This window comes from Nesoenas mayeri, assembly GCF_963082525.1.
Source record: "Nesoenas mayeri genome assembly, chromosome: 1".
NCBI classification, from domain to species: domain Eukaryota; kingdom Metazoa; phylum Chordata; class Aves; order Columbiformes; family Columbidae; genus Nesoenas; species Nesoenas mayeri.
The window spans coordinates 142,770,337-142,796,206 of record NC_137541.1 but is presented as its reverse complement, the minus strand read 5'-3'; the positions used below and the strand labels follow the sequence as shown (position 1 = coordinate 142,796,206).

The following is a 25,870-nucleotide window of genomic DNA, read 5'->3' as shown; positions in this document are numbered from 1 at the left end:
TCAAAACCTTGAACTAAGTCAGGAAAGTGTATGACAGTGGAAAACCACCCACAATTTCTTTGTGGCTTATTGCAAAGGCTTCAGATTTATATTTGGCCTCTGTTCTATATTGGAGCTATTGCCTTGAACTGGGAGCAATACTGAGTGGCATAATACTCTGACGTTTCAAGGAGGAGTGACCATCTGTCACTGGCTGTAGCAGGGATGTTATGGTCACTGTGGAGTACTGATTGTAATGTTTTGATTGTTCTTAGTAATACTTCTTTGTGGTCTTTTTGGTTTTGTTTGTTTGTTTTTAATTTTTTGTTTTGTTGGTTTTGTTTATTTTTATCACACTAATGTAGTTCTGGAACCAATTACATTTGGAACTGAGAAACCAAAGTCAACAGCAGGTAATGATATTTTCTTACTTGAATAGTCGTGTTGCCTTTCCTCTTCAACACAAGTCATTAAGTGTAGACCTGCAAAAATTTGTCACCTTCCTTTGTATGTGCCTTAAGAATTTAACAGCTCTTTTCTTATTTTCTACAAAACAATTCAGGAGGATCCTTGTGCCTTTCAAGTTGTTATGCACATAACATAGGGCAATTTCCTTCAACATTTAATGATAAGAGGCAGAGGGCAGATCTGAACAGGATCCTAACTTCCGTGTTCTCAGTCATACTGTAGAGGTGGCACCGTTATAGTTAGTTTGAGTGAGCAGAGTTGAGTGCTATGAGTTTTATTTCTCTGTTTCCCTTCCCCTCCTGTTTTACTAAATGAAATTCAGTCCTTCATAGAGGTCGGAACAATAATTCTGTTGCACTCAACCTCAATTCCACTGTCAGAACTGAACCACTCAATTGATCTTTAAGTTACATGATTCCTTGAGGCAAATAGATTATTTGACTAAGAAATTTTTATTTAAAGCTGGTACTGTGAATCATTCCAGTACAACCTCCATTACAAAGCAGTGGTGCCTTTGTATTTGAAGTTACTTAGTTCTCTTCTTTGTTTATATTTTTAAGTCTTCTTAAATAGAACCAATAATTCTGTGACAATGCTTAGTTGATTATTTTGATGCTGAAAAACCTTCTCTTTTGCATCACTTTCATAGAATATCTTTGTTTCAAATCTTTGCTCTGTTTTTGTTGACTGTTATGGGTGGACACTTATACCTTGGAAGTTTTATTATGGTATAACTCAGTTTCTTTCTTATAGCTCCTAAAGATACACATCTTGTGCCTTCTAAACCTAAAACATCACCCAGTCCACGTGTTCCTCCAACTAGAGCAAGTAAGCTTATCAACATTTTTCCTTTTAGTGCATGAAAGTTTTGTCTGATTGAAAATAATCAAAATTTATGAGTTATCTGAAGGTACACAAATACTTATTGAATAGGCTGTATTTTACTCTTAAAATCAAGTTTTGCTATGTAACTATCCTGGAACAAGATAGATATTTATATAAGTCAATAACTTTGTGTTTGTATGTGTATTTTCTAGTTACTCATCTACCAGTGTAAAATTACAGTACTCTCCTGTTCCAAAAACTTTGGAAATAGTTCTATCTATTTAAAATTAGTGGTAAATTTCTACCTCTCCTCTGATTAGACTGCTTTGCTAGAGATTTTGTTTTAATGCAAAGCTGATTTGAATGAGCAGCAGATTTTTTGAATATGAAGCACTTGAGAAGCACAACTAGGGGAACTGTTAGAACTATAGCAGTTTACTTTATAGAAAGCTCTATTTGATAGAGCTGAGAGGAGTAGAGAGTTAATCCAGCACTGCACTGTAGCAGTCACTTTGTCTTTAGACTCTGCATTAACATAATACTGATTGCATTGACAGGAGATCTCTGTAGTTATTTTCAAATGGAAGAAATACTTCCTAAAAAAATTCTTTGCAGAAAATTAATCTCCTGTCAGGAAAATCATAACATGTTGAATCACCATCCTCAATAATATGTTCAAAACTTTGCTCATCTTTAAAAGGTCCAAAAGAAAGTCGGCGAGTTCCTTCCAAGCCCAGAGCATCACCAAGTCCAGATGTACCACACACAAAACCTGGTAAATACATTTTTGTTTTGTTGTGCTAGAATATTCAGGATTTCTTTTGGGTTGTCTTTTCTCAGTGAGTCAAGTGATGATTAACATCTCCTCATATTACAAACAAATAGATTCTCTAATTATCATTAATTATGTGTTTAAAGGAAGCCAGAGCTGTTCTTTATTTTCAATGTCTGAGTTTTAATGAATTGTATATGCTTTTCAGCCACATGAGAGCTGTCACTGATTAATAATCTACATAGCAGGGTAGACAACATACAAACATTCTAATAATGTTCTTGGAAGAAATTGCAGCTCTTCTGTGCCTATCGAAAGATGCTTAGAAGAAGACATATTTGAGGGAGTTCATGTATGAATCTAAATATCTGTAACTGAAACCACTCATATGTTTTTGTGCCCTGGTAATGGAATTTGATCCTTAAAAATATACTTAATAGGGACTTACATACTAGTGAACTGCCAAACTTCTGTAATTCCTGATGGTTCTGAAAACATCAGTTGAACCTTCCTTTTGGGTGAGTGTATATTCACTAATTAAAAAAAAAAAAAATAAAAAAAAATTGTTCCAATTTGAAAATAAATCAGTCATGCAAAAGGGAGTATTTTTACCCTTTTGCATATACTTATCACTAATCCTGTGTACATTCTTGTTTTTATGAAGTTTTGGCAACTGCTACATTTACAAGTGAACAGCCAAAGACAGCAACAGGTAAAGATGTTACCTTGGACTGGTCATTTTTGGTTTTTTGCTGCTGCACCTTGGACCAAAGATTATATCTCATTAGTCTGTTTTCACTTATCACCTATTTGTGGTTTTAATTTATTTTCTTTTCCTCTCATTGAACTTAATTCTACTCTGTTTCAGGTACTGAAAGATTCATACCTGTTTTGTTGTCTTCACAGAGAATTTCTTGCACCCTTATACACTTTGTCATTCCTTTGACACTTATAGGAGACAAGCATGCCATGGGTATTGCAAATATGAACTCTGAAATACAGATGGAAAAATGCCCACTATAGTTGTCTGTGTTCTTTGAGTTTTAGTTGCTTGACTCCAGATTTTGCTTACTTCATCAATTTTCCACCTGTGTTTTCATTCATGATTTTCTTTTCTCTTCAAATTCCTCTATGTATCTGATACTCGATTTTTCAGTCTCTCATGTAAGGATCTTGTTTTTCTTTGCAAGCATGAGGCATGCAATAAACCTAATTTCTGAAGAGTATAAACCCTTAAAAAAGGTCTTTTCTTTCAGCTCCTAAAGAACCACAATATGCTCCCTTTAGACCTAAAGCACCTCCCATCCCAGATGCTCCACACAGAAAACCTGGTAAATTATCTGGTCTTTTGTCAAGTTGCAGCTGATAATTGAGCAACTGCTTTCAGGGCCGGCAGTGGTGGGAGTTGTTAAGAGTACATTTGCTGTTACCTTGGTATCATTCTAACTTAAGAAACTTCTGCAATGCTGCAGTTAAGTTGTACCACTGAAACTACAACAGTTCCACATTTATTTTTTTTTTTAATATTATGCAGATATTACCAGAAGAAGAAATAATATTTATCTGTATGTTTAAATCAATGACAAGTTATTCACAGCTTATATCTCAGCAACACGCTTCAGTTGTTTGCATCATGTTTTTGAAGCTCTTAAGAGAGAAGACTCTTCAAGCAGTTGCAGTGCTTTTCCTTTGTTATCCACCTTTTAATCCAGATTAGACTGAGAAATCACTTCAGTTGTATTTCAATTAGGAGACTCCTTATGAGAAATCTAACTGACCTGCATAAGACAATCAGTGGTTTCACTGAAGGGTTGTTACTGTTATATTTTCAGTATCTAGATATTAAAAACAAAAAGAAAGAACTCTTTGTAACCATAAATCTCTGAGGGTAAATGGCCACTGCTGTTTTGAAATATCCCTTTCCTGGTGGATATAGTATAGTGCTGAAGGGTTTTTTTGAGGGGGTGGGAGGGAAATGGAGAATCTCTTAATTATTCTGAGCATTTTTTCCAACAGAAATCATTCCAACCTTCCATGAACCAGAAACTACTATGATTCCTCATATTCCTGAAAGAACAAAGGCAACATTGGGTAATCATGTGTATTTAATAAATAATTAACCTATTTTTCATTCTTGTTAGTGAATATATTCTTAGAGAGAGCACATTATACGATATTAAAAATGAATAATGAACTTTTGCTCTTCTTACAGATACTTGCTTGCCCTTTGGTCTTGATAAGGATAATAATACATGAGCTCATTTACTTTTGAAGTTTCTTTTCCTTGTTTTCTAGCCTTTTCAGTCAGGATTATGTAATTCATTCAGAGGTTATATATTCTCCAGTAAAAGGAAACTTTCTTTAAAGAGGAGGTAGTAATTCCTGTAATTTGTGCAACTGAAGTATGGACACTGTCATCCTAAAATACTTTTCTTCTTCTCTTCTCATTGTATAATTTTGCAGAAGAAAATTGCAAGAAAACTATAAGCTGTCAACTATTGCATAACATATTTGAAAACAGACCAGTTATGTCACCCTCTAAATTAAATAGTAGTTCTGAATGCTATTTTCTCTGCTAACTTCTACTCATCCATGTTGGGAAAACTTGCTTAAATATATGAAACATCAATTGAGAAATCTTTCCTCTTAACTTGAATGTCAGATGAGGACCAAAGAAGGTTCAATGAATTCAAGTAGTATCGGGCAGCAGGAGTATTGCTTGAGCAATCTTTGTTAATAATCAGGTCTCTGTCCCCAGTTTCAGAGGCAAACATAGACCATGATTTTCTGAGAATGAAATGGTATCACAGTATCACAGTATGTTTGGGATTGGAAGGGACCTCAAAAGATCATCTAGTCCAATCCCCCTGCCAGAGCAGGAACGCCTAAATGAGGTCACACAGGAACATGTCCAGGCGGATTTTGAATGTCTCCAGGGAAGGAGACTCCACAACCCCCCTGGGCAGCCTGCTCCAGTGCTCACTGAGAAGTTGTTTCTTCTCAAATTTAAGTGGAACCTCTTGTGTTCCAGCTTGATCCCACTACCCCTTGTGCTATCATTGTTTGCCACCGAGAAAAGCCTGGCTCCAACCTCATGGCACTCAACTTTTATATACTTATAGACATTAATAAGGTCCCCTCTTAGTCTCCTCTTCTTCAAACTAAAGAGACCCAGCTCCCTCAGCCTTTCTTCATAAAGGAGGTGCTCCACTCCCTTAATCATCTTTGTTGCCCTACGCTGGACTCTCTCCAGCAGTTCCCTGTCCTTCTTGAACTGAGGGGCCCAAAACTGGACACAATATTCCAGATGGGGTCTCACCAGGGCGGACTAGAGGGGAAGGAGAATCTCTCTCGATCTACTAACCACCCCCCTTCTAATACACCCCAGGATGCCATTGGCCTTCCTGGCCACAAGGGCACAGTGCTGGCTCATGGTCATCCTGTTGTCCACCAGGACCCCAGGTCCATTTCCCCTATGCTGCAGTCTGTTAGGTCATTCCCCAATTTATAATGGAAGCCGGGGTTGTTCCTTCCCAGATGCAGGACTCTACACTTGCCCTTGTTATAGTTCATTAAATTTTTCCCCGCCCAACTCTCCAGTTTGTCCAGGTCTCGCTGGATGGCAGCACAGCCTTCTGGCGTGTCAGCCACTCCTCCCAGCTTAGTGTCATCAGCAAACTTGCTGATAGTACACTCTATTCCCTTGTCTAAATCATTAATGAATATATTGAATAATATTGGCCCCAGTACTGACCCCTGTGGCACTCCACTAGATACTGGCCTCCAACTAGACTCCGCACCATTGACTACCACTCTCTGGCTTCTCTCCTTAAGCCAGTTTGCAACCCACCTCACTAGTCTATTGTCCAGACCACACCTCCTCAACTTATCCACTAGGATGCTATGGGAGACTGTGTCAAAGGCTTTGCTGAAGTCAAGGTAGACCACATCCACCGCTCTGCCATCATCCATCCACCTTGTTACATTCTCATAAAGGGCTATAAGGTTGTTCAAGCATGACTTACCCTTAGTAAAGCCATGCTGACTGCCCCTAATAACCCTCTTATCCCTAATATGGCTTGAGATGGCACCAAGGACAAGCTGTTCCATTACTTTCCCAGGGATGGAGGTGAGGCTGACCGGTCTATAATGACCCGGGTCCTCCTTCTTGCCCTTTTTGAAAACTGAAGTGACATTTGCTTTCCTCCAGTCCTCGGGCACCTCTCCCGTTTCCCAAGACTTGTCAAAAATGATGGAGAGCAGTCTAGCAATTACTTCAGCCAGCTTCCTCAGCACCCACGGGCGCATCCCATCTGGACCCATGGATTTATGGATGTCCAGGCTACTTAATTGCTCCCTAACCCAGTCCTCATTGACTAAAGCAAACTCCTCCATTGACCTGGCTTCATCCGGGGCCTCAGGAGTACAGGGCTCCCCAGGACAGCCTCCAGCAGAGTAGACAGAGACAAAGAAGGCATTCAGTAATTCTGCCTTCTCTGTATCTTCTGTCACCAGGGCACCCACCCCATTCATCAGTGGGCCTACGTTGCCTCTGGTGTTAGTTTTATCTGCTATGTATTTGAAAAAGCTCTTTTTGCTGTCCTTGACCCCTTTCATTAAATATCAATAGCCATTTCATAATATTAAAACTATGATTATTTTTTTTTAATGGGAAATGAAATATATTTTTAATCATGTTTCTATCTTAATATATATTCCCTGTATGCATTGATACTTAGGTTAGTATTCATTTGATATATCTTTATATAGGTTTATGAAGTTTGTGTGAGCTGTCATACACATCAGAGCTACCTGATGCAATATTCATATGTAGAAAACGGTTCTTCAGAACAACGGAGTGAAGAATGCACAGGCTAAGGCTGATATTTTGAGGACCTCTCACACTGGTGTGGATCAAAGACTAGCTAGTGCTAAGATAACCTTTTCCAGTATCTAATTTCTACATGTCAAGAAATTTTAACTGAATAATATGAAGATAATAAGATTGAATAATTACCACATAAGAACAAAGGAGTTAATTTATAAATCAAGTGTGATACAAAGGGTTCACTGAAAAACAGATCCTATCCTCAGATACTCACATATGGCAGATGTGGAAGATACAGGCTACTACTGTATTTTTGTCCCATTACTTTACTGTATGCTGTTCATGACCATATTCTTCAGTGCTTCATCCAAAGCTATAAATTTGCATATGGTTTTGGGGAAGTCTGTGTCAGCGGCCATTTAATTTCTTTTCCTTTCTTTGCAGGAATTACGACTGATTGATTTTCAGCTTTACACTTACATAATTTGCCTTATTACAGATCAGATCATAATTATGTTTGTTGTGTACAATGAAAGCAGTCTGTTTATTCAAATATTTTTCCAAGTGCTGTTTGTTTTTATTTCAGCTCCAACTGAAAAACAGTTTGTTCACACCAAACCAAAAACAACTGAAAAAACAAGAGTGCTGCACACCAAACCTGGTAATGGAGTCATTCTTTTAATTTTGTGTCTTGTGTTTAATCATTCTTTCTCTTAGCCTCGGGTTTTAAGAGACGAAGAAGCTATCATTCTGTGCTTTTTAATGGAATTATTCATAGCTGGCTTTGTGCTGAAACAAATGAATTACACTCAAGTCAATCAATTCAACACATGTCAAAACTACACTGAAAATAAGAGTAGGATTTGTAGTATAACATCAAAATGTTTTTCCACCTTTCTCTTACATATAGCAAATGATGACTAAAATGTAGTTATGTGGGTGTTGAAAAATGTGTTTGTGCAGATAGGCCGAGTTCTCTCTGATTACTTCCTGGTAATCAGACATGCTTCTCTGTGAGCACTTTTTTTGTAGTTTTATCCATAAAAAGCAAGAGAACTCCTTTGCAATGTGCTTGCATAGTTAGCAACTGACTTGGTGTGCTATACTGAAACAAAAGTAATCTTAAAAATAGAGGGGGCTGTGTCTCTTCCCATTCTTGTTATATAAGGAATGCATAGGAGAAGTTAATAGATATTGATATCTGTCAGCAGTTGATTTTTAACATATTTTGCTACTCTTTAGTTTAAAGCAATTTGGAAGTTTTAGAAATAGTGCAAATGCTACTTTGCTTCTATTACAGTTTAATATTCTAAGATTCTTCACATTTTCTCCTTAACAGCAGTACATCAGACAACTCCACTACCAATTATTACAAAGTCTTCTACTACTACTCAGCGTTCAAGGGCAACAATGGGTAAATAAATTTCCTTGACGTTAAGATGCAGGTATTTTTAATTTTTCAATGGAGAAATTTCTAGAGAACATGCTCTGCCGTGGTATTTTGTGTAACATCATTCCACTGTCCTTCATTCTGCTTAGACACATGCATGTTTCTTAACACAGATGAGTCTCAGTTCTATCCTAGATGTAAAGCAGAAATAGCCTACAGCTCATGTCTGGTCAGAAGCCTGTTTGTCAGATCTGCAGTCAAATTCAGTGGTCTAACTTTTCTTTTAGAGCAATAATTTTAGCCATTAATTCAACTTTTTCTACAGCACAGTGCTAGAACTGTGGTTTTGAAAGCAATTTTATTTCAGGTTCCAGAAAGCCACGGAATTGTTATTGTCTTTTTTTCAGGCATTTGAGGCATTTTATGTGGGCTAAACATGGCATTGGATCATGACTCCAGAAGAATACAATTAGAATCTTTTTCCTTTTCTTTCAGCTCCAAAAGAAACACTGCTCATTCCTTCCAAACCCAAAACATCTGTCATGCCAGAAGTACCACAGACGAAACCTGGTAATTTAAAGTTTGTAACTTTAAAAGAACTTTAAAAGTGTTACTATGGCACTGCCTTAGTTACCCTTTCTGCTGTCATTCAGTAGTACAGTCATGTGACAGACATGTAGACAGAAATTAGCATCATTTTTCAGTTCAGAGTATGTTAATAAATTATATCAAAGAAAATGCCCAAGAATTGCATTGATTGGGTTTTTTAAGATTTGTTTGTTGAGTTGGTGGGTAGTAGCCATTAAAAATGTGAGGAATTCTACTAATTTTAATAAAAATATACTACTGTAGCCAAGTACAATAAGTTCTTTTCTTTGGAGGGATTTTATTACCTTATATTTATTTGCTTCAATTTCTCAAGTACTTTTGAAACTCATTTTGCCGAATCTCAGTCCAAGATAGATGCTAAGAGTATAAGTACTTTCTTCATATCAGTGTTTTTTTCTGCAATAACTACAGTAGATTTAGGGATTCATAGTTATAATGAAAGATGATGAGACCTCAGCTTTGCCTTGGATGTAAAATATTTCCATAAAAATTAAAAGAATTGTTAATGGAGGAGTGACAACATGATTATAAGAAAAAAGTCATTCCTAATCTTTCCTGCTCTCAGATCTACCCTCCAAACTGATAGTGTTTTAGGCAAATAAGGTTAATGAATGGGTTTATCATTCCCCCCCTTTTTTCCCCTTAGATTTCTAGCCCTTTTTATGCAGCCATAAAAAATGTAAGCAGGCATCCTATTCATTCAAGAACTGTACATACATATTGCTCTGAAAACCAAACTGAATAGTCCAGAAAAAAGATTTATTTTCTAAAGGCCTTGTTTTGAAAAGCTTTCTGTTAAGTAACCAAGTTACATTCTAAGTCTCAGTTGAGTAGGAACTATGTCCAATCATGTCATAGTTAATAAGTGCCATGTTTTGCTACCACTAAAAAGTTAATTTTAGGTAAAGAATTTTAGAAAACAAAATCTATAGGTTTATCATTTTCCTTTTTTATTTCAAATCATTATAATGATACATATGCAAAACAAACTACTGTTAGGAAAGCTGCTAACTAGAAATAGCAGTATTTAGCCCACTGCCCTTTATGCCCCTAAGTAGGTTACTTTCCAGCCTCCATATTTTAACCTTGTTTCTGAAAGACAAAGAAACATGTAGTGGGTGCCTCTACCTGTCAGGCTCTCTTTTTCATCCTATAAGTTAGATATCTTTCACTATATTTAATCAAATTTAAGTGAGGGAAGAATGTCTGAAAGATAAATACGTTACTACAGGCATTTAGAAGTTTTTTAGGGAAGTGCAAATTAATATACGCAGTGTGAGAAAGACCAAAGACTGTCAGAACTCCACCTTCAGGGCATTTGTTCTGAAGTTGGTGGGGGCCTGGCGGAATAGTTGCACCGTATGGCTGTCAGCATGAAAATACATCCAGACTAATCAGAACACATATCTGTCTCATGTCTGTTAAAATTGTCTTAGCAGATGTGTAGATAGGTTTTTAGGAAACAAAGGTCACATATCCTTAATGAAATCCAACTTCTTTAATTTTACCTCTCACAGAAAAATGTTTTATTTCTTGTAGCTCCAAGGGCAACACACCTGGGATCAATTAACCTTATAACTGTTCATGTTGTTGATGGGTCCAAAGTGACTTTGGGTAATGAGAATATTATGTCAGTTTATTTTTCATAAAACTTTACTTTCTCTGCTTCAGCAATATGGCTTAACTTACACTTCAAACAACAGAAATACCTTAATATATCTGTATGTAGTGTTCATTTGTTAGTCACATTCCAGTGCATGTACAAAATTTTGCTGGTTTGGATTTTCTAGCCATTTTTTCTTTCATGTAATTCTAGAGATGAGTACTTCATGTACAAGGCTGAGGAGCTGTATAAAAAGGCATTACCTGGTCATCTTCTTTTGTCTGACTTACTAAAGATATATATCTTCTCAGTCTGGAGAAGTCTTTTATCTGTATAAAAGCATGATTTTCAGCCCCGTTTCTAGCACTGACTCTTTTTGTTTATGGTTTGCACAAAGACAATTTGAATTTCCCTTCCACCTGTGGTGTCTTATGTTTAAAGACAAATCATTTGCATTTGATTTAATAAGCAATATCTCCATTTTCAGTTCCCAATGAAACATACCAGATTTCACCCAAGCCCAAAACTGCTCTAGCAACTGAAATTCCACGGTTCCATACAGGTGATTTTTAGGATTTTCTTAAATTGTTTTGCTGACAGTCTGTAGTGATTCTGTGTGATTCTGTGATCTTAAGTAAAATCAGTATAGTTTAAGATTTAATGGTCTGTTCGATATTAACTTTAAAACTGCTCCAAATATATAACATGAATTTTTTTTTCCCCTTCCCAAATATTTTTTGTTCCTTGCTCTAAAAATCAAGGTTTAATCGGTACTGCCTCAAAGATGATACGAAGCTTTTAAACAGTAGTAGTGCTGAGTTGAATCCTCAGCTGTATAGTATTACAAACATTATCAATAGAGGTTGATAATTTGGTACAAGATGACAGTGACTGCTTATGCTTTCAGTTTTCAGTGTGATTCACACAGATTCTTTAATAACCAAAATATCAAAATTATTTGCCAAGTGAAAGACAACAATAAGAAAAGTTTGAAGGCTTTTGATTTTAACCTTGATGATGATGCCATTCTTAAGCAGCCCTACACAGTGTTTGCATTGAATGCTTCCAGTTATTTTCTCAGCGTTATATTAATTTTTCATGGTTTTGTCTGACTACTTGATTTGGGATGGGTTCAGTCTGGTATTTTATTTTGAGGTTTTTTGTTTGTTTTCTGCAGAACCTAATTAAATGTCTTAAGGCCATGGATACCTTGCAGAGCTAACCCTGTATCTATGTACAGTTGGGTAACTGGCTGTAAATATTTTATATTTTTTCCTAAACATGAATGTAACAGGTCAGACTGCATGATGGAGTCATCTGACCACTAAAGAAACTAGCATTTTCAGCGTGTATTTTGGACTGGAACTCATTGAATTCTCATATGTCCATTTTGCTTTATTGCATTGGTGCATGGACTTTTTTTTTAGGCAAATTACACTGCAGCATTGGTTTTCCTTTTACAAATAACATTTAAACTGAACCTTATTTCTTTTAGCACCTCATAAAACACGTCACACTTCTCCAAGACCAAAGCCATCTGATAAATCACAGACCAGACCTGGTAATGATTGTTTATTCAGTTTGGGATGGGGGGGAGATTAATTAATTAATTAATTTCACCTATTCTCAGTGGAATTTTAAGTGATGTTGGGGAAAAAAGTGCATTTTTCTTTCAATTGATCAGTCTAGAAGTAAAGCCTTTCCAAATTAAAAAAAAAAAGAAGAAGAACCCAAAACTGTGTGTATCATAACAGCAAATGTTACTTCTTTTTCTCTAATGTGGAGTTGTTTGCATTATGTAACAGTTTGTTGGGTTTTATTCTCATTGAACTTTTTTCCTCTTTTCTTTTTAACCTCTTTTGCAGCTCTTAGTAAAACCACACTAGCACCACCTAGGACAAAAACACCTGGGCTGCCGAAGTGGATTGTGCCAACAACAGGTAGAGCTGCAGTTTTGAGGTTTTTTTAACTTATCAGTAAAATACAATAATGTGACTTCCTCAAATCATCCTGAGCTCTCAAAATATTTCATTTTGTTTGATTATAGAAGTTAGCTCCTCAGAGTATGGTATGTAATTGCTGCTGCTGGTCATGCTATGTAATTTCTTAGTGTCATAAAGAAATTATATTGACACTCAGCACAAACTTACAGGTAGATTATGTAGCTACTGATGTTTACTTCATTATAGATCTAGAATAATTACTAGAAAACACTTTGTTGAAAAGGATTACCCGGTTGTTTAAGTCCAAGTCAGAAGGCTTAGTAAGAAAGCCTTAAAGCTGGGTATCTAGCTAGCTATTAACTATACATGTGGTGCATTCACATCAGACCTACTCATATTCAGACTGTGTGGCAGTCAGGCTCACATACTTCATCACCAGGAAAGTTCCAGGTCGATGGATGATAGCAGAGGGTAAAAATTGTCACTTCAGTTTACACATCCTTACACATGCAGATAACATGCATCCCTAAGCACAAAGATTTATTCAAAATACTAGTTTGGTTGGAGGAAAAATAATTTATCTTTTTTCAACTGTACTTGATTTTTCTATCCAATCAAAATAATGTCAGTGCAAATTCATAATGAATCCATATTTTTTTTTTTTATTTAATAAAGCATTAATTTATTATGTCAATATAAATACTGTTGGGTTTTTTTAATACAGCCATTGGTTAAATAAATGCAGAATTTAGGGATTCTTCATGAATGATGCAGATTTAAAACAGATATAAAAAAAAAAAATAAATAGATCATGCAAACTTTTAGCTGTTCACCCACTACTAACATTGCTACTGTCACATACTATTACTCTGTGCTAGCCAGGTTAGGATAACCTGAGTAACATGTACTCCAGGCATTATTTTTTTGTCTACGTAATGTTTCTCTGTACTGTTTCCAAAGTATCTTAGGCAATTTTAATACCTGTTGCTGACCTTAGTATGATATGAGGTACTTGTTCCTGTACATAATTTTGAGACACCCACCCTGTTTTTAGAAATGGCAAAACCTCAGAAGAGATTGTAGTGTATTTAAATGGAATTAAAAATAGCTTGTTTAGAACACGACCTGCTCTTCTGTACTACATACAGAGGGATGCCCTCATTGGAGGTATGTGCCCTTTGACTTTTCATAGTCTTTCCAGTAACGAACCCATCAAATTCTGGTACAATAGTGACCGTTACAGTGTTAAATGACCAGTGGCGGTCATTGTGGGTCAGAAAGTTTTGTTCTTTGTTTGTGTTGGCAGTCTGCTTGCAGGTGAGCTTTCTAATGTCTAATTACCAAAAGAGACAGAATGCACACAGGTCTCCAGGAGTAAGTGGCTTTTGAAATCACATTATGAAATTATGCATGAATACACAGCTAGACAGTATATTAAGCCTTTTCCTTCTCCCATATAGTAATAACCTTGGCAGACATATTTGTAGATTAAAAATAATAAATAAAAGAATGCATGCTAAGTGAATGAGCAGTACGAACATAATAGCAGACGTAAATTGTTAAATGTAGTTTATTGTGCTTAATGTTGGCTTAGGTGACTTCTGAAGCATTGTTTTTAAGCAATTGTATTTTGAATGCACCTGTTGGAGTGCCTACTAGTCATCATTATTTACTTGTCCTTACAGCAGTGCCAGTTGACAGGAAGAACTAGAACTTCATTGTGGCAGATTATGTCAAAAATTGTCACAAAACTATCACCTTGCTGTGCATGCTGTGTGTACTCACAGGCAAATAAGTATCCTCTTTTAGAATTCTTCTGGAAAATGATACTTCTAGTAATATTTTCCATTGCTCAGTTATGTAAGTCTTTTTTCTCAAAGTTAAAAAAAAAAAAAAAAATCCTGAATATGTCTATTATGTAGATTTTGTGTCCTGCCAAACTTAGCCCTTTAAGTTGAACCTGGTGTCCAACATACTAAGGAAGAGCTGGCATTTATTATCTACCCTCCATTTTTAGTGACTTACTGATATCTTTCTGTGAGTCTGCACCCTTCTCCTCAGAAGTGTAGAGAAATCACCAATTAATTTTGTACATTAGTGACTGTCGCTTTTAGCAGCTTTTCAGTCTGTACTTGCCTTGATGATAGATAAGTGAAATCCCGAGTCTTCTGTAAAGCAGGCACTTCATGGTATTGTGGCAAATGCAATGTCTGAGCCTGTAAGACTATCTGTGCCCACAAAAATAATTTCACACAACAGGAGGGTTCAGTTAATCAATTAAATGAATTTTCTGTATCTCTCCCAAGCAATGTGCAATTACTTGTTGCAAAGAGTTCCTAGGTGCAGAAGAGACTTAGAGAACTCTACTAACCTGGAACCCTACATCTTATCAGCTGAACAAAGTTTATTTTTCAGTAGGTGGTATCTTAGAGAAATTATAACATTTAAAGTGACCTGGGTGATTTTTGGGGTGGGATGGTTTATTTCTTCCATTGTGAAAAGCATATGTTATTTTCTGAGGTTAGTTTATCAGAATCCTTAACTTCTGATCTAAGCTGATCAGAATCCTCACCTGAACTGTCAGGAACAATATGTTTTCAGGCTTACCTTTAGATATTGCATCATTTTTTCTTTCTCTGAAGAAGAGCACATTTCCTCAAGAGCAATGGATACTCTGTTATTTGAAGACCAGTTTGGAGCTTTTAATTCCTTGCTGGGCTGGCACTGCTGTTGAATGTGCTCCAGTTCTTCTTCCTAATCGTGCTCATTAGCATCAATGCAAAGATGTTTCACCGCATGCAGAGCCTGCTTGGCAACTGCAGGGCCCAGATGATAAGCTGTGGAATTTGTTTTTTCCAGTGGCAGCACATGGGATTGCGGCTGGTTTCCTGGCAAGCTTTTCAGTCTCCTGGCTAGTTGCAGTGCCAGGTGGTAAATCTGAATGCAGGAAAGAGGCAGGGATTTGCCTCCTCATGACTTTCCACTTAAATTTGAGAAAAAACTTCTTCTCAGTAAGGGTGACAGAGCACTGGAACAGGCTGCCCAGGGGGGTTGTGGAGTCTCCTTCTCTGGAGACATTCAAGACCCACCTGGACATGTTCCTGTGCAACCTCACCTAGGCGTTCCTGCTCCAGCAGGGGGATTGGACTAGATGATCTTTTGAGGTCCCTTCCAATCCCAAACATACTGTGATACTGTGATACTAACATTCCTTTTTGTTTTCTACCATATTTTAGCCATTTCATTTTATTGAGATGGCATTTCGTATTTGTCTTAGTGGATATAACTTATCTTACTCAGTTAGTTTTTTAATTTAATCCTAACCATCTAAAAATTGCTTCTGATCTATTCAGCTTTTAGACAACCTTCAGCAAACAAACTTTGAACAACATTTTCATTTCTCTTGTGAAAGAGAGAGATAATTGGTTTTCATTATAAAGGCCATTAACTTAATGCTCAATTTCCTTATTTTTGAAACTGTGGGTATATAGCCAAGTTCTAGAGGAAGTCAAGTATAAAGGTATTTCAGTTTGTTTTATTAAGGGCACTTTTTCCAGTTCTTCACTTATAATGATCCACCCTTCTAATGATATTCCTGCTATTAAGATGCAGTGGTTGGTTTTAAGGTGTTCCAGACCCCATTAATATTTCCAGAAAAAAAAAAAAAAAAAAGAAGTAAAAGAAGACACAAACACACATGCAAGTAATACATCTATTCTCAGTTCTATAAAAAGTTTGGATTAATGTGCCAAGTCAAAATGCTTATAGTAAGCGAGTTACATTATGATAAATACAGCAAGCTGTTTGATAGTGCAGATACCTTGTGTGAAAACACCAGCAAACTTTAACGTAACTTCAAAGTACATTGGACCATTCAAAAAGCAGATTTTATCAACAGGGAAGTGTTGAGGTTTGATCAGCTTTTTCCCTGAAACTTTGACATATTTTTTGTTACCACTTTACTGACAGCAGAGCAACAGTGCAAGTTTCTGGAAAAAAGTACTTCTTCTATCCAAATGTATGCAATATTTTGTTTATTCCTAGCTGATATAACTCAGATTCTATATGTGATTGTAAGGAGGAGGATAGCGGTACGCTTTTCTCTAGGCACTATAAGGTGCAAAACTAAATTAGACTTGTAATGGATACTTGAGTTATTTAGTGTGATTTAGTCAATGTATGGCTACATTTAGTTAATATGTTTATTTTTGAGGTGAAGCTAAGAAACTAAATATATTCTGACTATGACCCATGGTGTGCAAGATTATTTTCCTTTTTAAGCATGGTGCTGGTCTTCTCATGCATCTTTTTCCTTGAAGATCATTCACATGAAATATTGATTAGCACTCTGGTGCTTTCTATATCTGTATATCTAATTAACCACTTTAGTTACCTGAAGACAAATTGCAGTTACACAAAACTATATAATGTGTTTAGAACTTTTGGTCACAGGGACCAGGTGACCTGTCTCTTGTTCTCAACTTACTACACATCTGATTATTTTAATCTTAAGTAAATCACTTAATGCTTCCATACTATTAATTTCCCATATGAGGAGTACTGAGACTCAGAGAGTGTAGAATTTCTGTTCAATCTCATTTTCAATGTCGCACCACAACTATTCTTAAGGTATGCCTAGTAATAACGGCCAAATAGTAAAATAATTGAAAAATTATCTACTTTTTGCTGTTGAAATATTAGGTTAATCTCAAAACAAGCTGAATCTATGAAATCTCTGGTTGACGTGTTTAGGTCATGTTTGAATAGACTTGGAATTTGTTAATTAATTTAATTTTGAGATTTTGTTTTTATGTGCATTAACCTTCAGGAGTTTTTCCATATGTCATGAAAAACAGTGAGTTTGTTTTGTTTTGTTTTTCACAAACACGATGAAAGTGCAACGTAATTTGTCATTCTACTATATAGAGAGTTTTTGTAAAGTAGATATACTTATTTTCTATGAGGAAAGCATATTTATTTAACAGTCTGCTGTCCTATAAAGTCAACATGTGAAACAGTTGTTCTGTACCAGGAGTAGTTGTGTTTATCTTTTTAATGCCATTTACTTCACTTTTTAAAAAATGTGTTTATTTAGCTTTTAAGTAGGACTTTCTTTTATACACAAACTAAATTTTATGTACACTTTGCCTCCAATGCTCCAAATATGGTATATGTTTGGTACAGAATTGCTCTAGCCATTCAATGTAGAATATAACTTAAGATCTTAATTTTGGAAAGGAGAGCTTTGCCCTTTGCAAGAATCAATGGACATTTTATTCTGTATATTGAAAAACTAAAATGTTCTCTGTGTTTACCTTTCCATGTATAATCTTGGTTTGACTCATCTTTTATTTTTTAATCTTATTCTCTCCTTACAAATATACTTTTTTGAAGGAATGTTTAAAATGAAGTTGTAGGATCTTCTAGACCAAGAACATTTTCTATGTACTTGAATAGGAAGATAACAGACATAACCAAGTTATCAGGAAAAATATAGATGGACCATATATGCCATTTTTGCCCTTAATGTTAGTGACAGTTTGAACATATACAATATAGAAGTATTCTATGACTTGGTACTGCACTGTAGATATGTTTTTCTTTTCGTTTTTTTTTTCCATAGATGAAGTATATACACCCGAGGATATTGCCAGAGAAATTGGCATGGATGTGAAAAAACCTTGGGACTACAGTCATACCTGGGAAAAGCCATTTGCTGGTAAGGTTCACAAAAGAAGACAATACAGCAATTTTTAACAGTTATGAAAAATAAAGAGACTGCTTTTCCATCACAAAAAACATCTCCACTGAAGAAGAGAAAATAATTCTTGGTCATCCTCATCAATGCACATTCTCTTGATTTCAGGATGCTACTACAAGAAATAAAAATAAGAATATTTCATGGTCACTTCTTACTCACTAGCATATACTCTATATTAAAAATTACCACCATCAGCATTGTATCCTTATGATCAAGCAGACACAATACTGTAAGCACTTGGGTTTTTTCATACTAATAGTTTCTACATAGCAAAAGAGAATAGGGAGAATGCATAACAAAATTGTCAATGCACTTAAGAGAAAGTTTTGTTGAATATTAGGATTGTTAGGAATATCAGAACGTTAGGCTTGAAGCAAAATAACACAGTGGAGTAAATAAGGTTACAACTATTTTACATGTGCTATACCCAGCTTCTCACTTTTACTTTTCTTGCAAGTCTTGTAATCATATTTTCAAGACAATCTAAATATTTTTACTGAAAAAAAGGCTTCCCCAAATAGGCTTTCAAATATGGGCTTTTTGTATTTCACTTTTTTTCTAGCCATCTTCTTAGCCATTTTCTGTTTCAACTGAAAATTTGTAGTATAGAGTATTTCTGTATGCCACATGTATACACACAAATTTCTTTTTTTTTATTAGCATAACCTAGAATATAGCTCATTTTAGCAGTGGCCTTTTCACTGGCAAAAACAACTGAAAATAAAATCTTCTTGGTTTTGCCTTTTGATTTATTTTTTAGCTGCAGCTGCTCTTTTAATTAGATTTTCCTTTGAAAGTATGTTGTTAGACTTAAAAACACAGATACAAAGATGGACCTCTCACTAACTCATGAACTGCTGTTTGCTCCTAATCCCTGCTGAATTTCCTTTCTGCCTAATTTACCTGCACAAAGACAAGAGCCTGTCTTGACAGCTGAGTGCTGGTGTTTCATCTTCTTAAAGTTTATTCACTCTGAAGTTTGTACTTTGCAAAGATTAAGTCCAATGCGATATACCATTAGCAGCAGCTGGATGCAGACTGTAAAATGCAAACAAGGATGGGTCTCTACATTTTTGGTTACTGAATATCAGGCAGCAGTGTATATTTAAGTAAATCCAGCCTGTGATTTGGAGAGACTGAAAGGTTTTTTTATGCATGTAGATTTGAAGGAACATCTATATCTGCTTTTACTCATCTTATGACACTAGATGTTTAAAGTTAAGCTTTTAGAGCTTTGAAGTAAGCCAATACCTTGAACTGCAATCATAACAGGCAGTTGGGTATGGTTGTGAAATCATCTAGTACTGTTTTATAATTTGTTTGTATACTTCTGTGATCTCAACTCTCTTCATGAGCCCTTATTATGCTTGTCAAAATTCAGAATTATAGAATCACAGAATGGTTTGAGTTGGAAGGAACTTTAAAGATCATCTAGTTCCACCTCCCCTTCCCCAGCCATGAGCAAGGACATCTTTCACTACACTGGATTGCTCAAAGCCCCATCCAACCTGACCTTGAACACTTCAAGGGATGGGGTATCCACAGCTTCTCTGGACAGCCTGTTCCAGTGTCTCAGCACCCTAACAGTAAATCATTTCTTCCTTATAGCTAATCTAAATCTTCCCTTTTTTAGTTTAAAACTGTTTCCCTTTGTCCTATCGCTATACTCTGGTAAAAAGTCTCTCCTAATTTTTCTTATAAGCCCCCTTCAAGTATTGAAAGGCTGCAATAAGGCCTCCTCAGAGCTTTCCCTTCTCCAGACTGAACAACCCAAACTCTCTCATCTTTCATAGGAGAGGTGGTCTAAGCAACTGATCATTTTCGTGGCCTCTTCTGGGCCCACTCTAAGATGTCCATGTCTGTCTTGTACTGGGGACCCCAGAAGTGGAAGCAGTATTACCACTGTGTATGTCCTTAATTAAGATGTTGAACACTACTGGTCCCAATATGAATATCTGGAGGACACCACTTGTTACTGACCTGCATTTGGACATAGAACTGTTGACTGCAACTCTTTGGATGTGGCTGTCTAGCCAATTCCTTATCCATTGAATAGTCAATCCATCACAACCATACCTCTCCAACTTAGTGACAAGGATGTTGTGTGGGACTGTGTCAAAGGCCTTGCAGATGTTGAGATAGGTGGCATCAGGTGCTCCTCCCTTATCCACCAACACAGTCACTCCATCCTAGAAAGCCAACAGTTTAGTCAAGCACAATTTGCCCTTGTGAAGCCATGTTAGCTGTCTCTAATCACCTCTCTATCATCCATGTGCCTTGACCTAGCACCCGGGGGGATCTGTTCCATGATCTTACCATGCAAAGAGGTGAGGCAAATTAGTCAACTATTGCTACAAGTTAGCCAATATTTGACTTTCCCTTTAAATACATTTACTTTTTCTCAGAACTTAGTGTGTTTTAACTGAAAAAGTTTACATTTTGGCTATTTACGAGAAATGAAAAAGTAGGCTACAGCACACAAGAATTAAGCTTGATGTGTTAGGAGTCTATCCTAGAGGCTGCATACCTTCCTTTTTTGTGAAGAGTGACAGTCAAGGAATACATTCCCTGTCCACAAAGAACCCCTGAGATTAAATAAATCCTAATAGTTCACCATTCCACTGTCCTCACAAGAATCTATGCTATCACAAAATCCCTGTGTTCTATTGTGTGTGCTTGTTTACAAGCTCAATCTCCATACATTGTTAATTAGATTTGGTAACATCACATACCATCACGAAAATTGTTGTGGAAGTAGCAGAAGAGAAGGTTAGGGGTTCTCGCTTTTCCAGAGTGCAGTATAGTAGATTCAACTGTGACACAATCCACAGGATGCGATGATATAGCTTTCATGTAACTTGCACTTATGTTGTTCAGAAGATACGATAGAAACCACTAACAGGTCAATACTTGCACATTTTTACCCCATAAATATCTCAGACAATCTCATTTTCTAAATATGGGCAGGGGAAATTTAATCATGGATGCTACCTTGTAGTAGTATCTAAGGTATGATGACAGATATTTATTACCCTTTTCCAGTTCTTTAGACATATGTGTTTAATCTCCATCTGGGGAATGAATATGAAACCTACAAATGCTATTTTCAAAACCATTACATCTTCCTGAATTAGATAGACCATTATTTCCTGTCTTGATCTGAGGGATTTAAAAAAATGTGTTTTATAAGTGACAGCAAATGTCCAAAAGGAAAAGGAAACAGAGAACTATGGAGGTGTATATTGTAAGTATTTCAAAAAAGGCTCTCCCAAATGAGTCTTTGGATCAGTTCCCTTCTTGCCCACAGTCACTTTATTTATAGGGTAAACTAAGGTATGATATGTAGGGCCGGAGGTACTGTGTGTAGCCAGTAACTCAGTTTCAGGCAACTTGCATATTTGTTGACATTGGCAGAATTGTAAGAATTATATTACTCTTCAGGATTTTCCCCTGTTAGGTACAACAAGTCTTTTGTTACATAAATGTGTTGCACATATCTCCTGATTTTTTTCTTAAGAAGTACAAAGCTGAATAGTGGAAGAAAAATCTTTTCCTTTGCATAATAAAATCCTTTATAATTGCCTGGAAAATATGGTAATACGTTTTGTAAGCATGAATTAGGAGGCTTAGGCTCTACTTTCAGACCTTGTTCTCAAAGGACCTTACGAGATTAATTGAATAGATGTTGGCTGGAACTGCACATTGAAACAACCTAGTTGGGTGCTTCAGGAGTTCCTGATGCAATTACTGTCTCTAGCCATGTCAGTGCGTGAAGTGACAATGACTTTTTTTCATTTTTCAGTTTTGAACAGCATAGGTTAAGGTGTCCCTAATGATAATTTCCCTTTTGCTACATCTTCTGCTTCCAGCTGGGGTTAACTGATTTTATCAAATAGAAAGCACAAAAAGATTAGGAATTTTGTGAGTAGGATACTGAAGATGTTTCCAAGTACGCTGAGGCGGTGTTTACTGTGGGAAGAAGTATCCTGCTGGCTGCCAAAAAAATACCGTTGGCAGAAATGAGTAACTGCATAGAAAATAAATTGCTGAAACACTTGTACAAAATCCCAAAGAGGATACATTTTTTCAGTGTGAGCTTGTTTTAAAACTCCATGGCACACACTTCCCAAAGAATTTAAGGCTGAAAATACAACTCATTTCAGCTCCTAATGTCACCTCTCTGCCATTGATACTAAATGTAACATTGCTTATGAAGCCAGAATATAATTCATAATGGGTTTCTGATTTTATGGAATTTGAGGTTAAATAATTAATAACACTGTCTTGTATGTCATTCAGTAACTACATCACCTGGCCCTCGGCATCCTCCTGTACCTCCTGTCAAGCCTACACAAATGCGAAGAAAGCCTCTGCCTCCAAACACTGTGACTGGTAAACCAGGGAGTCCAGGTATCTGAGCCTTTTCAGCATAAATAATTTGTGTGAGATAATACTAAACTGACTAGCAGAGTACAGGAGAATTTTATAGTATAGCTTCTTTTTCTGTAGTCTGTGATACGTATAGAAACTACTCTTTCGGAACATACGGGCCTTGTGTCTTTTGTCTTCATACATAAACTCTGTTTTCCTTTTGCTTTCCTAAACTAGTTATGTAAAAAATCATCCCTAGTAAGGGAGCTGAAAGCAAAATAGCATAATATAAGTCATTCTGTAAGAAGATCAACCTTAAGAACGTTTCATGTCTTCAAATAGCATTTTAGTTATTTAATGTGCGTGTCAGATGGGAGATATTGAATATTATGCTTCCATGCATACTCCCAGTTAGTTATTTGTAAAGAAATTCTGTCCCATGTATATGGCACATCCATTAACCACTGCAAATAACAAACCAATAGGCACCCAGAAAACTAAATGCACTGGGAGGCAGACCGCACTGAGTTAATTCATGTGCAAAGAGTTTAACTTGATTCCTCTGCTACAGCATTCCTGCTTCTCAGTATCTGTAAAAGAGCACACAGAAACTTTCACATTTCCTATTCTGTTTTAATTTTATCCTGGAGCTGATATTCAGTATCCTTATATATGTTTCATCTGTGGATTCTGTATAAGAATACTTAGGCTAATGTTAATTCCAGGTAGTCAGAAATTATCATCTCATTATGCTTAGCATAGTGAGAAGTGCTTCTCTCTTCATTTTAGTCTCTGTAGTTCACTGGTAAATAGCATTTCAGTGCTATTGAGGTGCTAAAGAACTAAATAATTCTTTAGTATTTTGTGCAGCAGATTAGAAGCAAGAATCTCCAAGCTGGATGGAACAAGCTGTGTATTTAATCAATAGCAGAGCCAAAATCAAAATGCTGTGTCTGTACTTACTGTTGATCAGTGGTGTTTTCTTAGTAATAGCTACAACAGAACCTAAGACATTGTCAGTCTTAAGCTGTGACATAAAAATATGTTGACTTGATACATATTATTTTGCTTGTAATGGGTTCTATGCTAATTTTCTTCATTAAGTGTCTAATTAATTTACTAGTGTGTTGAAATTTCACACTTTTTCTGTTCACTAGAGACCAGGTTATGTGGTAGTCAGCAGTTACCAAACCTTCCTAGCCATTCAAGATGGAATAAATTGGTTAGATGATCTGGTTCTTCCTCGCGGGGCCAGTAGCAGTTTTTCCTTTTTCTATGTTTCCTAGTGTTTTATCCAGCTTAGTTTTAAACATCATAATTGAGTTTCTTCTGGTTCCCTCGAGAGACTGTTCCACAGTACTAACAGGAAAAATTTGCCTCAATGTTCTCCTTGGATTTTCCCTCTCATAATTCTGTCTTGTTTCTCTTTCTCATTAGTGCAGATTAATTCCTCACTTGCATCTTTCTTATTTATTCAGTGGATAAGTATTACAGGAAGGTTTCTATGTAGACATTGAAAGTCTCCTAAATGGAAAAAAATGGAAACATGAGAGTTCCAGAACCTTTGTGAAACTGTACTCTAGTGAGAATCTTAATAAATTTCCACTTTATTAAGGAAATCAGTGGAAAATAGAGAGATAATCTTTATTACTGAGCATCTTAATAAATTTCCACTTTATTAAGGAAATCAGTGGAAAATAGAGAGAGAATCTTTATTACTGAGCATCTTAATAAATTTCCACTTTATTAAGGAAATTAATGGAAAGTAGGAATTTTTGTTGTTTTAAACTTGGTTCACCAGAGTTCTACCTTCAGTCATCATATTCATCTGTGTCATACATACAGGGAATGTAACTATATTATGTAGTTCTCGACTTTTAGGGGCTTGATGTTTCACAGTCATGCAGTGACTATCTGGGTGTATCTGCATGTTTTATTAATGTAATTCTTGTCTCCTACAGCTATTTTGAAAACAATCAAGACATTGTTTGCCTCTTAGAAGCTTGTTTTCATTAGGTGATAACAGCTGAGAAGTAAAAGCAATGTCACATAATCCAAAATAATTTTTAAAACGGTTATTTAATTATGGGAGATAATATTCCCTTTGTCAATCAGTTTTCATCCTCACTTAGGGCTCCTACAACACAACAGATCAGTTCAGACAGAAAACTTTTTTCCTTGGGTCATGTGGTGTTAAAAATATTGGACTTCATTGCATTTTTCTCACCTTCATTTGAAGTACATCTTCATTTCATTTAGTGGAAGCTCCAGTACTGTTCTATGGTTAAACTCTTAATGCAAACCACAGTTAAGGACTTGGTGCTTTTATACACAATCCAGCTCTAGCCTGGCTAATAATACATGTGCTGTACTCAGAGTAGAATAATAGTAGAATAAAAGGACCTTAGCTATATTTCAGGGAACAATCCAAGTTTCAGTTGCTGAGTTCAGCTATTCTGTCTTACAACTCAGTAAGAAATATGTTCTTTTATTTGAGAATCAGAAATGTCAATGCAGCTTATTTAGCATCCTCTTACTATTCTGTGTACAGTGGTTCTATGCATTAAACCAGGTCATTTTCTAGCTGACTGAAGTCCGCTGAGACAATCTCCAAGTAGCAAAAAGTTTTCCTGATGGGTTTCAGGAGTAGGTTATACTGACAATAAGGACAACTTGGAACTTTCCCAAATCCATCTGGAAGCTGTTGCATAACTTTTGAGGGAATATCATCATTTCAATGAAAGTACTTGTTTCATGAAGCAGTTAGCACAAATCCGAGTTCTGATAAAAAATCAGAAAGCAGTTTCATTCTTTTGAATGATGAATGCCTTGTTGCCACAAGTTCCTCCTTTTGTCATTATAGCTAAACCTGCTGGACCAACAACACCTGTGAGGACAGGAACCTCATATAAGACACCAACAGCTTTTGCAACTCCAGAGTATTATGGTAAGCATATTACAGAAAGTTCTGGGTGGGTGTTTCTGTCGTTTTTTTTTTTGGTTGGTTGGTTTGGGGTTTTTTGTTTTATGGTTTTTGGTGGTTTGTATTTTGAGAGTTTTGTTTTTTTGTTTTTTGCAAACATAAAGGTTTCATTATTTTTTTCCTTTTGCTTCCCTTTCCCAAACTATATTGATACATCATATATTTAGTATAAGAAGATTTCTGTCCAAGGTGATTTTGATTTCCTTTATGTCACCTTACGACCTTTCTCATTTGGCTGAGTTCCTCTGGCTGTCTTCTGGCACACACCTTGGTAAATGAGAACATGGTTGCTCCTTTCATCTTCCTAGAAATCCATACATGCTTAGCAGGCTCTCAAT

The 25,870-nt window shown here is 36.2% G+C and overlaps 1 protein-coding gene across 1 annotated transcript in view; it reads left to right on the top strand.

Annotated features, from left to right (window-relative positions):
- ABI3BP (ABI family member 3 binding protein) overlaps positions 1-25,870 on the top strand; it is a gene marked incomplete at both ends in the record, with an annotated part of 163,670 nt that overhangs the window by 111,769 nt on the left and 26,031 nt on the right. Inside the window, 15 exons of the mRNA XM_080351588.1 lie at positions 345-392; positions 1,201-1,275; positions 1,973-2,047; positions 3,301-3,375; positions 4,061-4,135; positions 7,459-7,533; positions 8,212-8,286; positions 8,758-8,832; positions 10,411-10,485; positions 10,962-11,036; positions 11,970-12,035; positions 12,340-12,414; positions 18,041-18,136; positions 22,478-22,588; positions 25,413-25,496. Coding sequence (XP_080207714.1) covers positions 345-392; positions 1,201-1,275; positions 1,973-2,047; positions 3,301-3,375; positions 4,061-4,135; positions 7,459-7,533; positions 8,212-8,286; positions 8,758-8,832; positions 10,411-10,485; positions 10,962-11,036; positions 11,970-12,035; positions 12,340-12,414; positions 18,041-18,136; positions 22,478-22,588; positions 25,413-25,496 — 1,155 coding nt within the window. The remainder of the gene's footprint in view (positions 1-344; positions 393-1,200; positions 1,276-1,972; positions 2,048-3,300; positions 3,376-4,060; positions 4,136-7,458; positions 7,534-8,211; positions 8,287-8,757; positions 8,833-10,410; positions 10,486-10,961; positions 11,037-11,969; positions 12,036-12,339; positions 12,415-18,040; positions 18,137-22,477; positions 22,589-25,412; positions 25,497-25,870) is intronic.